This window comes from Melopsittacus undulatus, chromosome 8, assembly GCF_012275295.1.
Source record: "Melopsittacus undulatus isolate bMelUnd1 chromosome 8, bMelUnd1.mat.Z, whole genome shotgun sequence".
NCBI classification, from domain to species: Eukaryota; Metazoa; Chordata; class Aves; order Psittaciformes; family Psittaculidae; genus Melopsittacus; species Melopsittacus undulatus.
In genome coordinates this window covers 37,306,246-37,328,629 of record NC_047534.1, presented here as the reverse complement: position 1 = coordinate 37,328,629, position 22,384 = coordinate 37,306,246, and the positions used below count along the sequence as shown (strand labels likewise).

At 41.9% G+C, this 22,384-nt stretch overlaps 1 protein-coding gene across 3 annotated transcripts in view; it reads right to left on the bottom strand.

The window, feature by feature from the left end:
* RAPH1 (Ras association (RalGDS/AF-6) and pleckstrin homology domains 1) overlaps positions 1 to 22,384 on the bottom strand; it is a 108,809-nt gene that overhangs the window by 18,431 nt on the left and 67,994 nt on the right. For 2 of the 3 annotated variants that reach the window (XM_034065403.1, XM_034065404.1), the window contains 8 exons: positions 20,584 to 20,705; positions 18,859 to 18,924; positions 17,357 to 17,500; positions 16,021 to 16,131; positions 13,620 to 13,718; positions 12,924 to 13,044; positions 11,201 to 11,343; positions 4,179 to 7,100 (listed from right to left, as the gene is read on the bottom strand). In XM_034065403.1, coding sequence (XP_033921294.1) covers positions 5,139 to 7,100; positions 11,201 to 11,343; positions 12,924 to 13,044; positions 13,620 to 13,718; positions 16,021 to 16,131; positions 17,357 to 17,500; positions 18,859 to 18,924; positions 20,584 to 20,705 — 2,768 coding nt within the window. In that variant the 3' untranslated portion in view covers positions 4,179 to 5,138. The other variant, XR_004549902.1, reaches the window with a different exon arrangement.

Sequence of the window (22,384 nt, the reverse complement as noted above, 5' to 3'; positions counted from 1 at the left end):
CTGTGGGAAAACATCCCCCTCAAAGACAATTCCCATCAAGTCCAAACAAGGAATGCTGTCTGAACAAGTATATAACCTACAGCTTAACAGTGAAAAAATAAAGAAACAAACTCACATGTTCTGGCTGCACCATCACTACCTTCTGTCAGGAATTTATACTGCTTTCCTGGAGTGCAACTGACTTCAACATGATTCTGTATTTGACGTGATACTCCCAGTAAGACCCATATAATTTTGAGTAAGAAACAAATTTAGCTGCAATGATCTCACTGAAGTAAAACAATTTAGTTCTATGAAGTATTCTGTCACAACCAGATTTCTCTTTTGCCCTTCTGTTGCTGAAATGGCACTTTTGGTTCCTTTAAGCTGTGGAAAAAGTAATTTTAACTGGGAGGAAAACTGGCCACACTGTCTCTGAGCTGATTTATCTGGTTGCTTAAGGGCACAGAAAGAAGAAATAAGAGAACATTTCAATGTGCAAGTCCTGAACAGTAAAAATGCACTTGTTGAAAAAGCTGCTTCCTCTCCCACCAGATCTGAAGCCAAAGTGATCCAGGGACCTTTGCTTTGTTTCCCTGATGTGTCAGTCAGCCACTATTGCCCTGCAGGAAACTGTTTAGGAAAGGAGCTCTTTGGCTTTGAGGTCATTCACCAAGTTGAGCAAGCAGTGGTGGTTTGCCACAGGAACAGAGCAGGAGCTTTCCTCTTCCACAGAAAATAGCAGATTATTTTATTGTGAGACTTGTGCCTAATTTCCTCCCTCAGCCATAGGTTTTGAGAGACTGAACAGAACCCCAGCACATCCACCTCAAACATGGTACCTCGGGTTTGTTCAGAACCAGACTTCTTTGGGGTTTGTTAAATAGCTTCTCCTGTAAGCTTAGTGCTGCTGCAAGAGCCTTGTTTTACCTTCCAAAGCAACTCCGAGACCTGAAGTACAGTCAAAAGTGTCTGAGAAGCCTGGCTCCCTGCTTTGTACACCTGCGCTGCAGGCACAGAAACCTGCCAGAACAGGAGGCACCCTGCTGCATGGCAGAGAGGAAACGAGCACCAAATTTGTTCCAGATTCATGAACACAGCTGTATGCTCTCAGCTGCCCCTGTGGCAGCAGGGCTTTCCCCAACAGCCCGACCTTAACAAGTGTCAAAGGCATATGCTTCATCATTTAACACAACAACAGCTGTACGCTCTCAGTATTTTAGGATCAAAGCATCTGCTACCTTTACGTCCACAGTATGAAAGCTCAGCTCTCACATGCTCATTTTAACAGTGCCAAAAGGAAGCAGAAAGCTTCTTGCAGTGTGCGTGAGATCTGGTCCCTCAGTTTTCTGATTTAAATAAATATAATGGTGCAATTATGAGACCAGTGCACACAGGGGAAAATAACTTACTTGTAAATAAGGCATAAATATTTACTGTCACAAAAGCAGTAAACACACTAGAAAAGCAAGTTACAATGAGGGGGTCTCATAAGCTGAAAAGGCAGCCAGGTTGCCAAAATTTCAGTGCTCAGCTGAGAGCACTGTATTTCTGTATCATTACTGGCTGAGGAAGCAAGATGCAACAAGAAGGAATACCGGGTGCCACCTTTGCTGATGCTTGATATTTTTGCTGCAAACTTAAGAAAGAATTAAACTTCTGTCTCCCAGCAAGCTGTGCAGCAGCCTGCAGCAGTAGTGGGGATTCACTGTCTAGGGAGAGATACAGGGTGATGAACTTGGGCACAGGAAAATGAGAACAAAGCTCAAATGCCTTTGAAGAAATGGCACTCGAAACATTGCTCTGCTGAGTCCAAAGCCCAGAGGTACCCACACTGAATGAACGAAAGCAAAAGGGCTGGAACTAACACACACCAGTGGAGCTGTCCTGGGGCAAAAGAAAAACAGATGGTGCAAGCAGGATTCCCTTCCTGCTCTCATCTGGAAGCATGCTGCATCAGCCCAGGTGCCTCTTGCCAGGGAGCCAGAGAATGCGGCCACTCACCTACCCTGGGTAACAGCTGGGGAGTTTCGGCTCCAGCTCTGCACCTCTGCCTCCACGGGTGGGTGTGAGCCCTGGAGCTGTGTACAGCACAAAGCAGCTGGAGGACCAGTGTTGAAAATTACAGCACCATCAACTGCAGTGTAGCTCAGCAACCTTCCTGTGGAGCTGCTTGCCAGCTACACTGAGCGTACTTAGATCAACAATGCAAATGCTTTTAAGGACACTTTATAAGCACAAAAATAGTAGAAACAAAACTTTGTGAACAATTTGAAAGATACAAAAAGTGCCTTTCCATAGCAGTGCTTAAAAAATGCACACAATGCTATATACTTATTGCTCAAAAAAACTAGTCTGAAATAGTAAAATGATTTCCAGAGGTGCTGAACCAGATTTGTAAAAAATCATGAGACATCAGCAGAGACAGCACCATTCATTTATCTCTTTTCAAGATGCACTTATTTAAAACTCTATAGTTATAGCTGGGTCATTTTTACCCTCTGATTAGCAAAGCTTCTTCCTATTCATAAAGTATTCATTCACAGAGACATTATTTTACTGTTAGGAGTTTTTTAAAAAAACACTCTATTCAAACAAACAAACAAACAAACAAACAAAAGGCATGAATGACACTCACATTATTTCTTAAGTCTATCAGCCTGAATTACTCTAATGAGAGATAAGTTTAGATCTTTTGTACACATTTGAGGATACTGTCAAGTCAAGCTACTTCCATTGTCTCAGTCTTTGGGAGAAGGAAAATACTTAAAACTTATTTCTGGAGAAAAAGTAAACCAGCAGAGAAATCATTTGCCACCTGAGCCTTGACAGTGTCCCCATGCTGACGAGGGAAGCTGAAACAACCAAAGATGGAGTAGGTACAGTCCGAGTATTTTAGTTCCTTTACAAAGGTTGTGTACCACTACCCTGTAATGACCATGCATGGTACATAAGACCACTTACATCAACTACACTACCGTACAGCAACATCCGGATATGTTGGTAAGACTGCAAGATAAGAAACTACTTATGTATAAGGAAAAGGGCTCTAGCACTTGTTCTGGTGATTGGCTGTGCGTCGGTGGCAAACAAAACCCAAAGCAAATACAACAGTCTATTTCCTACTCATATGGGACCTTAAATTAACTTATTAGCACATTATTGCCTCTCAAGGCTGTTTTTTCTAGTCTTCTCCCTTGACTGCTGTAAGTGCAACCTTGTAAATAATAGTTTTATGCACTGGTTGCAGTCTCTGGTGAGTCTAAGAAAAGAGTGAAAATTCCCACTGTGCTGGCCTTGAGGGTGTTGGTCGATGAGAAACTTAACATGAGCCAGCAGTGTGCACTTGCAGCCCAGAAAGCCAACCGTATCCTGGGCTGCATCAAGAGGAGCGTGACCAGCAGGTCAAAGGAGGTGATCCTGCCCCTCTACTCTGCTCTCGTGAGACCTCACTTGGAGTATTGTGTGCAGTTCTGGTGTCCTCAACATAAAAAGGACATGGAACTGTTAGAACAAGTCCAGAGGAGGGTCACGAGGATGATCAGGGGACTGGAGCACCTCCTGTACGAAGACAGGCTGAGAAAGTTGGGGCTGTTCAGCCTGGAGAAGAGAAGGCTGCGTGGAGACCTCACTGGGGACCATAGTGATAGGACAAGGGGTAATGGGTTAAAACTTAAACAGCAGAGGTTTAGACTGGATATAAGGAAGAAATTCTTTACTGTTAGGGTGGTGAGGCACTGGAATGGGTTGCCCAAGGAAGCTGTGAATGCTCCATCCCTGGCACTGTTTAAGACCAAGTTGGACAGAGCCTTGGGTGATATGGTTTAGTGTGAGGTGTCCCTGCCCATGGCAGGGGAGTTGGAACTTGATGATCTTAACGTCCTGTCCAACCCTAACTATTCTATGATTCTGCAAAATTACCACTCCCTAATCTCTGAAGGGGAAATTTTATGACAGTTTCCAATGAATTACAAAAACTTTCTTTAAATGCTTCCACAAACTTGTTTTGTAGAGATATCCCACCAGGCACAGACAAGGCGAGACTGCATGCAGTGTATGCTTGTGCCAAGTACATAACGCTCTACACAAACCTACCTTTTTGTTCACGGAAAGAATTACATGTACAAGTGATGTATCGACGCATGTCAGCCTTGGGGGTCAGCCTTGATTGCAGGAGTCCTGTCAGCTTTCAGAAGGGATTAACACAAATATATTTATCTTGAGCCACAGAAAGAAGTGATGAAGCCTACTAGAAAGTCAGAATGCAGAATGGAATAATACATAATTATGCTATTTACTGCATGGACAAATAACTTTGAAATGATTTGTAGCAGTGTATATTTTTAAAAGTATTTGGAGGGGAGGGGGAGGCTCTTTATAGTATAAATATATTTCACTCCAGCCCACTATATATAAAATCTCTTTTCCTCCTCAGAACATACTCATTTTCAGTAGTATTATGACCAGAATGTTTTGGTATGTTGCATCTGTACTTTTCATTCAATGGACAATGTACAGTTACTAGCAGAACACTTCAGCCCTGCACCATTGACCCACCACAAACTGCCGAGAGGTTTGTGGGGTGTATTTTGTTTGTTTTAGTTCCTTTCTTTAAAGTGCCCCCTACATCTTCACCTTTGTGGCAATATGTGACTAGTTACAGAGTCCGATTTCAGGTAATATAGTGACTGAAACAATAAATATGGTTCTACAAAAACATTCTGGTTATCTTCTGTAATTGCGATGAAATATATCACAATATATTATATACCTACACTTATAATACATGCACAAACATGTCTCACGTGGACAGACACTACAAAAAAATTATCTCCCCCCCTCCCCTAAATGCAGAAAATGTAAGAAAAATGAGGGTTTGGTCCAATCTGTATGAAGGGTAACAGAAAATGAAAGGGTAAGTTAATGCTTCTCTACCCACCTTTCCCAATAAAATATCAACACCCCAAGCCCCCAGCTTTTCTGGCCTAGCCGTGAAAGGGGAATGTCTTTACATTTAGCTTTAGCTACAGTTTGAGATCACCTCTTTCGATGGGGCTGTCATCTACATCCCCACATCCTCTCCAAGTGCACAGGATCACAGGTTGGCCGATCACGGAGCGGCCCACAAGCCACGGAGAGCACCAGCCCTGGGGAGGTGGTTACCAGTCTCGCGATAGCTTGGTGTTCTGATCCCTTTTGGGAGGTGCAGGGGGTGGCCCCCTCCGTAATGTTGCATAGCCAGATAAATGACCGCCCCCAAAGCTGCTTGTCTTCTGCTGGTCTGCCAGCAGCTCCGGTGGAGGCGGAGGCAGGGCCATGTCATCCATGGTGGCCGTGGGCTCTGTTCTGGACATCCGTGCAGAGGAGAGGGAGCCGTGCCGGGTGATGGATTTCCGCTGCAGCGTCCGGTTGAGGTCTGCCAGGAATCCCGGCTGAACACTAAGGCTGGACTTGGGTGAAGTGGGCACCTGAGGGGCAGCTGATCCCGGTGGCTCTGCAACCTCCGCCTGTGTCAGTCGAGTGCTGTCATTCCGCTTGGGGCGTGTGGGTGGTGGGGCCTTTTTCACGGGTGGTTTGGACCACGCCTGAGGCTGGGGATTGACAACGGCAACTTTTGGGGAGGTGCTGCCTGAAAACACAGACGGGATCTCAACCGGGGGCAGAGGAAGATCTATTTCAGGTGGTGGCGGTGGAAAGTCTGAATCGGATGGCGGTGAAGGGAATTCAACCACAGGTTCCTTCTCAGACACACTCAGAGCAGGAGCCTTGGCTGGGATCCCTCCTTGTGGAAGGACGATGGGCAGGCCCACCCCAGAAAGGTTGAGCTTTCCTGGCTTTGGAGGTGCTGCAGGAGGCAATGACTCCTTGGAAGGAGACCCTGACGGCTCTGGTGGGTGTGCAAATTTGCTGACAAGGCGGTCCACTGAAGGTCTCTTGGACTCATGGTACTCAGTGGAGCTGGTGGACTTGATGCTGGAGTTTCGCTGAGGCGTTGGAGGTGGTTTCTTCCCTCCAGGGCTTGATGTCTTGCTGGTCTTTTTGACTGGAGACCCTGATCTGTCAGGGGGGGGAGAACCTGCAGAGGAAGCTGGGGAAGGAGGTGGAGGAGGAAACACTAAGCTGCTCTCTGGTGGAGGAGGGGGGAAATCCGGTGAGGGAGCGGAAGCAGGCTGCCATTTGGGCTTTGCCTTCACTGCTGGAGGTGACTGTGGAGCCACGCTCAGTGGAAGGGGTTTTAGAGGCTGGGGCTCGGTGGCAGGTGGGGCGGGAGGAGGTGGGAACTGGCTAACTATCTGTTTCACCACAGATGGCACCGGGGACTGAGGGGATGGAGGAGGCTTCATAGAGAAACTCTGCTGCTTTGGGAATGTAGGAGGAGGAGTAGGGCCAGGAGGGGCTGTGGGCAGTGGTGGCACCTGGGGAGAGGTGACACTTGGTTGTTTCTTTATTGCAGGGGGCAAGGGAGCTGGCACAGGGGGGGTGACATGTGTGACCCCTGGTGACGCTGCCTTCCCACTAGGCTGCGGAGGGAGGGCTGCCATGACAGGCTTTGGGGGTGCCTGCGGTGGTGGTGGGGCAGGCACGGGAGGTGGTGGTGGTGGCAGTGAGGAGGTGACAGCGGCCTGGCTTACACTGGGTTGAACCTGATGGATTTTGGGGGGCGGTGGTGGCGGTGTGAACTGTGGCACAGAGGGGGCACAAGGTGCCGGCTTCAGCTGCGCCATGGCGGAGCCCGGAGTGGGAGGGGGTGGCGGAGGAGGAGGGGGTGGCATGACCCCGTTGGGGGGCACAGGGATGGGAGGCTTCCCCGTGGGCTGGGGGCCCTGCAGCACCGTGGGAGGCTTGGCAAAGGGCCCGCCATGCTGGGCAGCGTTCTGCAGCCTCGTGATGGTGCTGTACTTGACAAACATGGTGGCGGCTGAGGCCGCTGATGGGGCTGCCTGGCTGGGCAGGGGGGGTGGGGGCGGAGGTGGGGGTGGCGGGGGAGGAGGAGGAGGGGGAGGCGGCGGGGGCAGTGGGGGGGACGGCTGCGAGGCTGTGTAGGGGGTCACCACTTTTGTCTGTGGGGACACAGGGGGTGCAGCAGACATGAAGGGCCGGCCTGCGGGCTCCGCTCGGGCCTGTGGGGAAGGGGGTTTTAGTGGAAGTGGAAAGGGAGAAGAAGAAACAGAGAGGGAGGGAGGGAGGGAAGGAGACAAAGAGATTATAAAGTCAAGGTCTAAATGTGCCTGTCATTAAAAATTAAGTGGCAGATTACAGCATGCAGGAAGTATTAGCAACACAATGCAGCAAGAGACTTCCACACTGACAAGCCTGGACCATGCAGTCTGACTGGGCAGGCAGGGAGAGGAGCCGGCAAAATTATCAGTGGAGCCAGGTTCAAGCTAGGCTGAATGTCAGTGAGGCTTGTCACTTCTGTGGGCAGGCAGCTGTACCCAGTGGGCATCTGTAATGACCCAAGAGAGCACTGCCCAGAGTGCCGTGGGCCATGACAGAGGACATCAGGCAGAGATGAGACTCTGCACACATCTACTCGGCTCACTAAGGCCAGAGTTAAACCATACATGGCTTCCTGGGGCATGTGTCATGCCTTTAGGCAGTTAGCTCAGGCTGACACTGCTCAGTGTTGCGGAAGGCAGAAATCCTCAACTGCTCTAACACAGGAGGAGCAAGCTCTACATAGGAATACTACTGAGATCCTTCCACTCCACATGCTCTGGTATCTATGACTGGCAAGGAAAATAATGGGAAAAAGAAGGACAACTGAGGTTCCCTGGGAAAATTTCACCAGAAGGAAATGCTTGAAGATCAGCAAAAGAAAGTTAGCTTAGGAAAGAAAAGCTACACGTGCAAATATTACGGTAAAAGAAAGAAAAGATGGGGGGAAGCTAAGGGAAGGAGCAATGGGAAAGCAGCAGGCAATGTTTAGTCTACTCATTGGGCTTTGCTCAGGTTAAATTGTTTCTCTAGAATTGTAAACCTACGCTCTTATAAAAAAAAAAGAAGAGATAATGGCATTACTCAAGCTTAAAAACATCCTCCTAATACAAAGTGGTTTGGCTACAAGCCAAGTTGTGAATTTCACAGTGCACAGCATAGAAACATGCATTAGAAATGCAACACCAACATTGCAGTTGACCGCACGGGGTACCTATACTTCATTAGAAGACACTTTGCCACAAGTTAGCCCAATTATGCTCATCTGCACTGTATGAGCAGGTTTGCACATTGCTTTCTTCTAAACACAGGTGCACAAAGCCTCTATATGTGCAGAACACCACCAAAAGGATTAGAGTCAGAAACAGCAAACAGTGATTTACAACACACATGGGGTGTGCCTCTACCTGTTACATTAGGTCTGGAAGGCAAGAGTATAACAGTTCTGGAGCTAAATCAAGGTGTTCACATAACAAAACAGGAGAGAAATCTTGATCTCTTGCAAGTGTTAGTCTGTAAATTACCATTCTCCCAATCACCCAGGTTAATGAAGTTTCAAATAGCACCACCTGACCTTAAATGTGCCCTGTATAAGGCACCATGAGTGTGCTGAGCTTCATTTTTGACACCTGAGACAGCAAAAGGCAACAGGAAAAATAAAAGCGCATAAAACAGAGAGGGAGACCAAGGCATAACAGAACAGCTACCCCTGAATGAGAAGACCTCAGAGAATCTGGAATTTGTCACTTAAAGCACACACAATGAGCACACATTTTGATGCCTGTTGTAGCATCCCATTTGAAATAACTTGTTCAAAATCTAACAAGCAAAAATGAGACGTAATGAGATCTTCCCTGCCCAACTGCAAAGAATGAACAGATGAATAAAGTATTCTTTGGACAAACAGCAATCTTTCAAAACGTGAATGGACAGATTACCCACATTTTGGGAAATGTGGATTTTTTATCTTAGAAATGCTTGAAAGAGAGGAATTTTCCTCATATCCCATTTGGACAGTGATTTTCACAGTCAGCAAATTAAACCCTCAGGACAGGGAAAAGAATGTTGTGCATCTCAGGAGGAGGAGACTGTCCCATCTCCACAGAATCAAATCAAATTTCCACAACCAGAAAAATATTCAACGATACTCTGTATATTGAACCACCTTGAAAAAGATCATTCTCTTTGTTCTTCCTTGTAACTATGTGATGTCCTCCTGTGTATCTTGAAAAATTACTTATTGCATAACTACCATGCACATTTTCATGGCTATCTGGAACTCTCAGAAATGCTGTAAAAAGAAAAGTGTCTGTTTTTAAAAATAACAGCTATGCTTTTTTTCTGCTGTTTTTGTCACCAAAACATTGTGGAGTCAAGACCTCTGAAACAACTGTTTGGACACTAATCTGCCTAACCCGGCATGTCTCAGTACTACTACTTTTTAATGTAAATGACAATTGTTTTTGCACACTGTTGTTTCCTTCCTTGCCACACAGGTTCTCTGTTCTCACTGGCAGTCTGATTTATTTGCTATTTAAACTCCTTGGGCCGGGCCTGATAAAAAAGCATGTACCGTGATTTCACTAAAGATAATTTTGTCACCAATTTACTCAGAATTTTTTAACATGGCTTCAAATGGTAATTTTACACGATTCATTTCCTCTAGATTCTTTGGAGGTGTCAGCGCAATCCATTCATCTGTTCTGCACAAGGAAACGGACCTTGTTTTGGATTTATGCATAGAAAGGAATTCAGATGAATGAAATCTTGATGCATGGATGGCCCTCAGCAGGGAGCAGTGTGAACAGTTCGTTTTAAAAATGGCTTTAATCAGATACCAGAAAAATTCCTGCAGTTTATTTAAATGAGCAGTTGCCAGCAGCACTATGGACTTGGTAAGAACAACAGTGACCCCACGGTAGCAAACTGCCAACACTTCCCTAAAAGCTCACAGAGGATGTAGCAACAGGGTTTTCATACACAACCCCAAACTTCAGGAAACAATAACATTCTCACAGCAGTTCTCCTTTGCCTCTGCTGGGTACATGCCAAGACACACTCAAGTGCCCCATCTTTTGCATCTAACGCCCCCCTGCAGGAATGATGCACGTTGTACACATACAAGCAGCCACCTGCTGATGAACATGCACCAGGTGTTGTGCTCATGCAGTAGAAAATTTGGGTCACCATTTTGCAAACTACATTCCTGGGCCAAGGACTACATTACTATTAGAATCAGCCAACTTACAAGCCAGCAGGCACTGCAGAAAAGTTATCAGTCCCAAAGAATACATTCAAGTCAGTTTTCACATTGTGCCACATGTGCCTTCTTGTTTAAGAAAATCTGATGTTCTGTCTTATTTTTAGCTATTTGTCTGGCTCACCCATGGTTTCAGTTTTAAAAAGCTTGGTTCTCTAGCTTGAAACTTGGGTCTGGGGAAGGTTCAAAACTGACAGGAGTAAAGATAGCTTCTCATAGCATCCTGACAATGTACTTCCAGTCAAAACTGCTGCAGTTAATACTGACATCATGTCTGCTCAGGAACCTGGAAATTCCTTTAACTGTCTGACAACAAACTGGTGTAAGTGGCAAGTGTGCTGTTTGGAAGCATTCCCAAGGAACTACACCAGTCAACTACCACAGAAAGGACAGAAAACTAACCAAACCACAACAGATCTGAGCCTCAGGCTTCAATGGGTTAAAATCTTTTGTAACTCACTACCAGAACTGGGGATAACAAATCTGCATCAGTCCACAACTATTGCCAATTTTACCGCTTTTGCTTTGACCATATCTGTGGCCACTGTTTCCATTTTCATGGAATACAACATAAAACATTTGAGTAAAAACTACCAGAGTACTTCTTAAATAGATATATCTGCCTTCAGCTCTCAGTTACTCACATCTTCACAATGGAAAGATGTGGCTAGTTAACTGGAGAAGGATTTTAGTGAAAGAATTTCATTCAACTTGTTAACAACTGATCTTTTTATTTTGTCTTTATTCAACATTAGTTAATAGGATTCTGTGGGATGGGCTGTATCATGCCTTCAAAGAACAGAGGGCTTCTGTGCACACAAATAAAAGCAAGGACAGAAGTTTCCAAGGCTAAATTCCCTGAAACAGTGATTCCTGAAAGAAACAATTATATGGCAGTGTATGTCAATAACAAAGAGTTAAAAAAAGAGAAGAAATCCCACACGAGACAGAGGTAGAAGAGGTATCACTCTGTCCTGCACATTTTGTTGGGTGCTGGTTCTCAAACTAAAGTCTTCTTGTTACCTTGCTGGATTCCTCCAGTTGAGTGCCTCGTTTCCAGGCCTCAGAGAACATGGAGCTGACAATACTTTGGGAACGGACATGTCCAGCTGGCTGGGTGTCAGAAACTCCACTGTCAGACTGATTAGAATGATTTGATTGAGATTCTGTTTAGAAAAAAATAAGAAACAGTTAGCATATGTTTCTGAACACAGGAGTAAAGCCAGTGTGCTTATAATGCAACTCTGTGTTCTAACTACTGCACAAAGTCTAGCTCACATCCTGGCTGTTGAGGTCCAGAAAACAAAACAGAGCAACAGCATCCTGGTATTAACCAAATCTGAAGCTCTATAAAGATGACAGGGTCTCAGATATGCTGCGAAGTGAGAACACTCTGAAGTTTTACAGGTTCTGAAACACCCAAGAGCTCCTGCACTTTGGGAAAAGCCCCATTTCTGCAATGTCTGTAGGCTGCTCTCTTCAGCACCACTTCCAGCACAACCCGAGAAAACAGACACTGGACATAGGCTGACAGCAGGCAAACTATGCTAGGCAAGGCAGTAGTCTGCTTCTGACTGTTCCATTCCTCAAGGGAAGAAAAGGAATAATGAGCATCCTGTAACTAGCAAACACAGATGATGCTCTGCATCCACAGGGTATCTTGAAAAGACAGCGGCAGCCACTGCCAGACTGATTTTTTCCAGCCTGGCAGCTGCTTTCTGTGTAGTCCCAAAGGTAAGAAAGCATCTAGGCACAAGCTGGACTGCAGCTCTGGCAGAACATGCACTGCTGGTGGGCTCTTGGCTCAGCTCCCCACAAGAGAAACTTTACCAGAAAAACATCCAGCCTGGATGCAGAAATTGTCAGTTAACTGAGAAATTACTGCTACACCTGGCAGACTTTGCCACATGGCTGGAAAGATAGAGTACCTTCAGTTAGGCTGAATTTGCTTAGCTCATTCTCACAGGCTACTTTCTAAACCTTTCCAATTCAGTAGCATGACTTCCTGACCTGTATCTGCAATGGACACAACACTTTCACACAATAGCCTGTTTTCAACAATGAAACTTGCCCTGAAGGTTGAGAATAACCTGGCCAAGCGTCAGTCAGCTCTGAACACTGAAATGAGACCTATAAACCTTCAGCAATTTGTAAACTTTTATGGGCTGTGAAAAAAACCAACCCAGTCCCAGTCCTGCTGAAAGGTAAACGGGAGCTGCCAACACACACAGATTGACATAGGAACAGAAACAGTGTTTTTGAAGTTTGTCTCTAAAGAGATTATTTGGATCTTTCCCTTTGGGCAAGGACTATTTCTTATTCTCCAATTTTGAATATTCCAGTCAACAAAAGCAGTTTCAGAGCTACACACACACACATTCTGTGTATCATTAAAACATACATTTGCTTTCTTTTTCTCAAACAGGTGAAGATGGAGGCATCAAGAATTTGAGGAAGTTTCTTCTTCTCAGTGTCAGAAAAAGTCTTTTTTGGAGGTGAACAAGAAAGTACTGTATGTTTCTCAATACACATACCACTGCAACTAATATAACAGGGCTTTTATATATTTATATATATAAATAAGATGTAAAGTCTGTGTTTTAGACTAAACAGTAAAAGACTTTTAGCATGAAAGACTTTGGAGGAACAGTCCGCTTCCTGCAACAGTCTCTCCTAAGGTCTCTAGACAGGGATGATAAAAAAAGGTAGTTAAAAATTTCTATTATGAGACAGATCCCATTATTACCTGGCAAACTAGATGAGCTGGAGCCTGACTTGATACTGGAGCTAGACAAGGAAGTCCAGTCATATGCTGATTCTGTTCTCTTCAGTGCTTCCTGATAGTTCATGTATAGTTGCTTCCCATACTACGCAAAACGATAAACAAATTTAACAACTGTACATAAGCTGTGTACCCCTTCAGGCTGCTGAGCTCCACCTCCGGCTTCTCTATTCCACCATTTTTTTCCCCCCAGAGAGAAACAACACGCTCTTTGTTAAGGAGCTGAGGCAACATTAATTTTTTTATTAGTGAATTGCTGAAAGAAAGAAAGAAACAAACCAGTTTGTTTATCCTAGAATAAACCAAGCCAACCTGTGGACCTTAGAAATCAATTCTGCTTTCCAGTTCTCTTCTCCCATTAGCCTTCTTTTTAAAATCTGTGAGGGAGCTGGCTAAAATATAGTTATGATGTCTGTTAGAACTCTGTCAAGTGATGGAGGTGAAGCAGAAACAAGAAGGGCCTAATTACTGGATTATCATAACAAGAAAGCTCAACAATTTTGCTAGAGAACAAAACGTGTAAGAAGACTGTACAATTCACATTCAGGATAGGTAAATAGAGGAAAGTAAGATTTAGTATGTATTCTACTAAGTAACTCAAGTGGTTTCAAACAGATGACAACTCATGAGAACAGTGTCAGACTGCCTAGAGGAGGTTACCTTAGCAATGCGGATGCCATTGATCCATTGGTGTAGAGTTCTGACATCATCGCAGCAAAGATACTTGATATACTGGGATTTCTTTTGGATTTGAGGATGCTGCAAAAAATCATTAGTCCTCATCAGCATTTTAACAGCTAGGAATGCAAGGTAAGCCATTTATCTGTTGAAATCTATACAGACAAACTTAATGGTGGAAGCTCTTCAACAGTAGTCTGTATTTCAGCCTACTTTAAAATGAGAGTGTTTCAGAAGGTGGCAGTGGGGATTGCTTCACATACAGATCGGCAGTGTGCACTGATTTCAGGTTTGAAACACTAAGAAAAGATGAATCAGTATTTTAGTGCTGTAACTTCTATCTACTAAAAGTCTTCCTCACCTGTAAGGCTCTTCAGAAACAATTATACTCTCAAGCACAGTGGTCAGAATAGTATCGGCTTGTAAAAACCTTTCCTAAACACAAGCAAGATGTTGCCAAAGCATAAAGAGTTGTCTCCTTTCACTGGTCTATGGATTAACTCACCACCTGAAAGAGACAACTGACATTTCACCCGGTTTACTCTGTTTGGTCAGCAAGTCTGATAAATTAATTCACTCTTAAGCTGTCCAAATGATGTGGATAGAAAGTGACATGTCAGCAGAAGAAATAAAATTAATTCAAGAGTTTATAAATACCTACAAACACTGACATGTTTTCTTCTAATATTAACTTTGCCAATGACCTATGAGAACATGGGAAATATTTCCAGTTTCAGCTGCATGCTTTCTCCCATATTTGATATTCAGTGTCCACTTCTCAGTGGGCCCAAATGCAATTGGAAGATGAAATCAATTTTTCACACAGTGGACAGGCAGCCACGTACTCCAGGCACATAAAGCATTCTAAGGTACTGACATAAGCAACACCCCATGAACTGCAGATCGGGGAAGGAAAGAGGTCAAAGGAAAACTCTAAGTTCAACTATACCATCTCATGTAACTTGCACCATTTCCAAATCAATTTTCAAATGTTACTTGCCGTGAACATACTGTGAAAACCTGTTTTAAAATAGCTTTGCTGCTAGCTATCTTGCAGGAGCTGACACAATTTTGAACACTGTGTGGGAGTCAAGAGAGACTGGAAGATGAGCTGATGCAATTTACAATGATTTGAAGTACTGAAGTTATCAATTTCACAGGTTAAGATCAGGTCGCTGCTTTCTCTATTTCACATTTTTCTACTTTTCTTTCTACCTGTCCTTCATACTCAGAAGTTTCCTCCTTTACTGCAACCCCTTTCCCCCAGAATGGGCAATACAGGCAGACCTGAGACTCCAACACCAATTTCTGCACACCTCTGGACCTACACTGAGAAGACAGCAACTCTCTGAAGTTAGTGTTTCAAGGGGTATTATTTTGCTGAATCTGAATGGTTTTAAGGTATAGAGTAGCTGAATGGAAAAAGAGTCTAGTGTGATTTACAGTATGAAGAACAATTAGATACACTAGGACTTAATCAGTCTGGAAGTAAGACAATTGAGGGCAATATGAAAATCAAAGCCACATGGAGCATGGAGAACAGGCAACAATTGTTCACCAAGTGATTGCTTCCTATACAAGAACTAAAGGAAAAGGAAGTGGAAAGCAACTGATGGTTCAGAACAAATAAGAAAGCATGCAAGGTTTACCCAACTGCTGCAGCATTCTACAAGTTTCTTGGAATCCAAAAAGAAACAGGGCATACTCAAAGAGTAAGAATGCACCTGGGGCTATTACACAGCCAATATCCAGTGTCTGGCTACCTACATTTCCAAAGGGTAGAAAAGTATCCTGTGAAAGTGTATCTGTCCTGGACTTTTTTCCCTAAGCAGGTTATAAAGAAAGGACAGTGTCAGACAAACCTAGAGTGTTAAATGAATCTAGAAAGACCTTTCTTCCATGTCTCTCAGTGATCTATCTTTCTCCCCCACCACACAACCCACATGGATCTTCTGGAAGGTGGAAGAGATCTATCAGCTTGATGAGGAAGAAAGTGATTCATACTCATTTCTTCTGCACTAGTCCCCACATGGCATTTTCTCATTCTCTTACTGTATTTCCATCAAGGAGGTTCATTACAACTCCACAGAAAATGTAGCTAAACATAGCTTTCCCATTGTCATTGCAACTAACAGCAGTTTAGATTTCCCATTTACCGAATGAAGTTTCACCCTGAAAACTGACATAGTTTTCCAATTGTTGTATTACTATGGGAAGTCTATTCTTAATTACAGTCTCTCCAAAGATTAATACTGTGCTAATCAGCTGTTGCTTACAATTGGGAAGCATAATTATTTTAAGGGACCAAGATTAGCATGGAAATGTTTCAAGCTCTTTATATGCTCTTTTCAGTGTGAGAATTTTCTAAACCATCACAAGTTACCTTGAGCACTAAACAATAGTCTGTGGGTGCTTTGTATTTGTTCCGATAGTCCTGTCCATAGTAAACACTGACATGATCAAGCTGTAGAAAGCACACGAGATCCCGCGAGACCTATTAAATACAAACATAATAATGTACACAATATAAGGAAACCACATGCACTGACAAAATCAAAATACTAATAGAATGTCTAGTTAAGGTCAAATATTAGTTTCAATCTGATTCAAAAACTACCATTAAGGAGATACAGCCATGCATAAACTCCTACATCAGTTATCAATTTTTAACCAGGATATTATTTTCCAAACTCAGTCTGGGTTGTTTTATTTTTTTGTGGTTTTTTGCATTTTGCCTTTTGACAGCACTTTACGCTGTACTACTAATGTTGATTCAGAGTTGGTATAAGGAGAAATTAAATAGGATTCATTGCCTGGGAACTTTTCAACAGCTGTTGGCTATATTTCACTTTAGTTAATAATCAAGGTGTTCAAATTCCAATGGAACTGTGAGAAAAACTCTAATGATCTTTGGCAGTGATTGTAGGGCACAGAATTCCAATAGGTGATCTTGCATATAGATTGTTGTAACAAAGAAAAAGGCTGCGTAAGGAACATCTGAGATGTTTTCAGTGTTAAAGCAAGCTGATGCACTGACAGAAATTCCCCCATTGTCAGCTGTGTGGGAAGTGGACCTCCCATACTGGGGATCAGTGCATGCTGTCAAGTCTGATGGATTCATGGTCAAATTCAATTCACAGTAGTTCAGCCTTGAAACTATAATGCATTTGTAGCAGTTTTCTATTTACTTTTTATTATTGATACACACAGAACAGCAGTAAGTGACACTGAAGCAATGGTATTATATTTATCAGTTTCAAAAAATGTAGCACAAATTGGTCCGAAAAGAATCCCATTTATAAGAACTAACTAAAACCCATTGAATTATGCAGACTGTGGAGTAGCTTTGATACTTTATGACTGGCATTTGCAATGAAATCTGGTCCTTTATCTGAATTCTGCTTGAGATAACACAGCCTCTCAACTGCACCAATTATTTTTCCTCAAGTGTTTCTGAACACCTACTCTGAGCTCATTTAAAAAGCAGACCCTTGTGTTCTTGCGTTTTTAAACTTGGGGTTTAGCCCATCAAGTGCCAAGTGCCAAAGCAGTAATTTACACAGCATTTCCATGATAAAGCTGCACTTTTAATTAAGGGATGTGGCACTAGGCAAGGCAGAGCTACACCTAAATTCAAGGCAGACTCTTGTGACCATGATTTACCAGCAATAAAAAAACCAAGGGAAGCTGCTTTAAAATAGCATAAATAAATAGCATACCTTTGCCTTCCCTTTAGGGACATAGTAGATTCCAGAAGCTCGAAGAAGAAAGTAACGTTTCTTCCAAGACTTCTTACCATCCTCTTTCAGCCACAGAACTCCCTCAATCTCTGGCACAGTTACCGAACTTCCACAGAAACATTCCTACCAATAAACACAATGGGTTTGGGAAAAGAGAAACAGAATATAAAACATGCAGTGGTTTGCTTTAATGATTGAAATTCTGAAATTCTTTATTTAAGGAATGCATGCATAATAGGGACAGCTCTTTTATTTTTCACACAGTGATATGAATTAGAGATCAACTGTGAAGCTACAAGGTAATGCAGATAAACACAACAGGGGATCTTAGCAGATACTGTAAAGATTTTCTAAACACGGCTTATTGGCAATAGATCCCCCAACAGCTTTATTTGCTGTAAAGTTATGAGGTCACCTTGTAGATATCTCCTCCTAAGTCTAAATCTACACAAAGCCTAATTCAGTATCGATCAGATACAGCTATAATTTATTCCACAAGTACTTTGTTGCTACTAACTGCCAACACCACAACTTCTGTTAAGGTTCTATTTATGAAGAGCTAACAGAGGAAAACAAATGCTTTAAATACTCTCCAGATTAATATGCAACACAAATACTTATGAGTAATCCTGGAAGACAAAAAGAATTAGATAGAATTACAACCCTCTTCATGTCATGGCTTCAATTTCCATCTTTCTGATCCAGCATGTTCACATGACCACTTCTTAAAACCTATATTAATAATGCACTAAAATCATGCATATGCTACTTATAAGTTAAATTTTATTAAATATAGTCCAAAATTAAATACCACAAATAGTTACTTTTGTGTAACTAGTGAAACCATAATCATTATTCTGGAAATCATATGGAAGTTATGACACTTCAGCATGAGTACACCTCTACAAAACTATCTCAAAACCATCCAGTTTTCAGCTCATGGAGGCTATATTCACTGTTTGCTCCACTATTTTTCTTGTTGACTTGAGTATTGCAAAGTACTTAACCTGTTTGATATTGACTTCCTTTGCTGTCACATATTTTAAAAATTGAATATTTGGTCATTTATTTTAAAATGTAATGGAAACAAATTTTAACTACTTTGCTTATTGATAACATTTAAAATATTAACACAAGTCACTCATGAACTGATGCACAGAATTTTGTGGAGAATAACAATTTGGAGAGTGCTAGTAAAAAAAAAATATCTACCACCACAGGCCAAAAATCCCCAGGTGACAGTTGTGCAAATTTCCACTGGTTTTAGCCAGTTACAGGTAACCTCATTTCGATTATCACTGTGTATGTTTTTTTTTATTATTAAAGAAAATATTATCATATCTGAAACAGGCTAACATTAAAATAGCCATTATCTCAGATGTAAAACATTTCATTCATAGTTGTGGCAGAATTTCAGTCAGTTCCATCCATGAATTTCAGTCACCACAACCACTATGCCCTTTTTGTTTTGGCAGCCTTACCTCTAGAAGCACCTCCTTATTTCTGTCTGCCATCTCAGAGGTTTCTTTCTTCCCCAGAAGATAGTTCTGTAACAAGAGAAAGCTTAATATTTCTATAGGCATTCTGAAACCAAGCCAAGTAACATTTCTCATTTACCTTTCTGTAGCAGGAAAGAAAATACCCACAGCTATCATCTAAAACCAATACATTAACTGAACAAAAGCTCCACAGTCCACTTGAAACTATCTGTCAGACCGCTAAATAATACATGGAACTAAGTTATAACCACCAAAAATATCAATCAGCCCATTCTCTTACCATAGTTAACAGCCTCAGAACAACACTGTCCTGGCTTTTCACAAAACAGCTGCCTAGTACAATGCACCCAGAAATAAAACTACTATGGACTTGAAAATCTCACAGTAAAAATAGTAACAAAACCAGAGATCTTTAAAGCTTGTTACATACTGCCATTATTTACGTGTTCAAAGAAGCACACACAGAAGCCATGTACTTCTTTCCACCTTGCCGGCAATTTTAGTGAATAAAACTATTGATTTTTCATTAAGAATTACTGAATAATCCTTTCCTTCTTAAAAGAAGGCTATCTGTAAGTACTGTAACTTATTTAATAAGTGTTGTACTCTTCAGCTTGGCAAGTACTTGGACAGTTAAAATCTTCCTCTTCCTAACCTGTAGCTGCAAAAGAATACTCCTCACACAAAGTTTAGCCAATAGTTCAATATTTTAAACTAAGACGAAATATCTTGTCTATGCTGGTGCATCATTCTTGTTGACTCTATCTACTGTATGTATTGACAGTAAAAGTATCAACTACATTCTTCTAAGAACTCAGTTTTGCTAAGCACCTCAGTACAACCTGCTTTCAATCTTTGAAGGGGAAAGTAAATATAGAACCCCCATGTACGCTGATGATGCCCCGAAGGATGAGTATGTAAAACCAATAGTTTGAATCCAAGAAATTACCATGCAGATGCCATACAGATATAAAAATAATCTATGACCCCAAAAAGGAATACAGAGTTAAGAGAGACATCAAGTGATATTGTATCTAGCTATTTGCAATTCATATTCTTCAGAAAGTCACCTTCTGCTTTTCTTTTTCTTTTCCTTCACTCCCTTACAATACCAAACTGCTGCCAGGTATCAAATCTGTAGCTAGCATTTCAGAGAAGAGAGGCATCTAAGAGAGAAGAGACACCTTTGGTTTCCCAGCCAGGGAACAGGAAACAGAGGTGAACAGGTTCAGATCCCAGCTTTCAGAGAGATAGACACATGCTTTCTTCTCTTCACTTGCCATTTGACCACGGAGTGGCTATTTCTTATATTTTCTTTTTTGCTTCTTGCCAGCAATGTAAGTATGCGCACTGGAGAGGCATTACTACTGCAAGATCTGACAACACCTTCCTTGCCTGTTTATGTATTTGAACAGCACTAAGTATTGGTGTAAATTCCATGTAGCTGCTTGCCTCCATCTCCATAAAAAGTACTCACAAACACATTAGCAAACAGATTGCTTCAGCTCATGGTTTTCTGACAGGGACTTGATTTTGTGCCAAACACAATGTGGATGTGCATGGTGCTGAAGTGTAAAGTTGCCTGACATTTTAATATATATACACAAGTATCAAGATAAAAGTATGGAAATTAATGCTATCAAAAAGCAGTAAGAAACTGCAATCAGGCATGCATATACACATCCATTCAACAAGTGTCAGGCTTACCTGGGGATTCTTGAAAAGTGCATATTTCTCTATGCGTTCCACGAACATCAGTTTGTTTTGACTATCTCTTGTCCAATTAAGAAGATTTTCAACTAAATTTTCATGATCTTCAAAGATCCTTTCTGTAGGAATAACAACAGAGCAAATGCATCTGAATGTCACATTTTGTTACAGAAACTACTCTGTATTCCTATCTCCGAGACAATGTATATACAGAGTTCAAGGTTACTAAACCAGGGAAGAAGTTTACACTAAAAGCTAAAAGAGCTTAATTTTCAGATGTGCCTGGTTTAATTTTACACAAACACTCTCAGTGCCATTTCTTCAGACTTATTGTTCCATCAATATATAAAGTGTTTTTTTTACCTGACAAAGCCTACCAGCCCACATGAACACAGCAGACTCAAATGATGACATTTTGAATGTTATAAGCACAAATAATGAGATTATTTCATTCCATGTACCCTGGTCCATCCAATCCCTGAAAGAATTTATTAGGAAGCTTTTTCAGCACAAAATTTGTTTCTACATCCCTAATCAATATCTCACTTGTAAAGTAGTAAAAAAAGTAACAGACAGTGTTTGAAATGCAAAATACCCATGGCTAGTGGAGGTATTGTAGAGGCAGTGTGAAAACTGACACTATCAATCTTGCTGATTAAATGATGTATCAACAATGGCTTCTAAGAACTACAAGCACTGTCTCTCTCTGTTGAAATAGTTATCACTAGTACAACATACTGAAAATGGGCAAAAAAATAAAGAGGGAAAGGGAAAAAAAGGAAAATTTACTGAAATGATAAAGAAATACATGAAAAAGGAAGAATATGTCTTTGAGAAACCACTAAGCCAACTTTCTTCCCCTTTCAAAGACACTGGATCAGAATTCTGCTTTCTGCAGTTTATTCCTTCTTCACACAGGCCACACAAAGGCATTTCTGCAAACTATTTTTTCAGACTCCTTTGGGACCAATTTGACCTTTCAAATGCATCTGAAAGCAGAACATGTTTTATTCCCACAAAATCAATTGCACTGCATTTTTACAGAGGGCATATTGCTCTGTTCACATCCAATGAAGACTGAGGTGTCAGCTGACACCTCAACATCTGCAGTAATTAAGGATACTAAGAAGAGTGAATGCAACAAATGTAATCTCTAGGGAATGAATTAAGGCTTGAGATGACAACATTATTGAGGTCTCAGCGAGATTCTTTCTAAGAAGCTTTTGAGTTACAACTCACAACTTCATCAAGCTCTACCAGCAACACAGCAATACTGTCTTCCAAGAAAATAAAGAAGGTATTCTCTAACACAAGAACAGAACAAAAAAAGCTTCAGAAGACTGTGGCACAAAAGCTTGTATCTCACAGCAGCTTCATCAGTGAAACTGGGTGGCTTTCAAAACGTATCAGCTGTTATTACAAGAAGAGCAATAACTGAACTCAAACACAAAATAACTTATTCACCGAGTGTGTATGTACCTACAGCACGTAAACTGCATATAGTGCAGTTTTCCTATTGTTAAACATGTTCTCTAATATTAAACATTGTAATTTACAGATACTTCACAGACATACCCTGCTCCAACTAAAAAGAATGAAAACAACCTTTGTTTCAACCAGAAGAAACCTTTCAGAGTTGTTTCTGCTACAAACTTGTAGGGTAAAACCAGGCATAGCATTTCATTCTGCATTCTGGAAATAGTATCACAGAGCTCTGCTGAAAGTACATATAAAGCCCTGAGTTAAACCATTAGATAACAACAGTTGGCCTTCTACTTCAAGTAGATGTACCTAAATC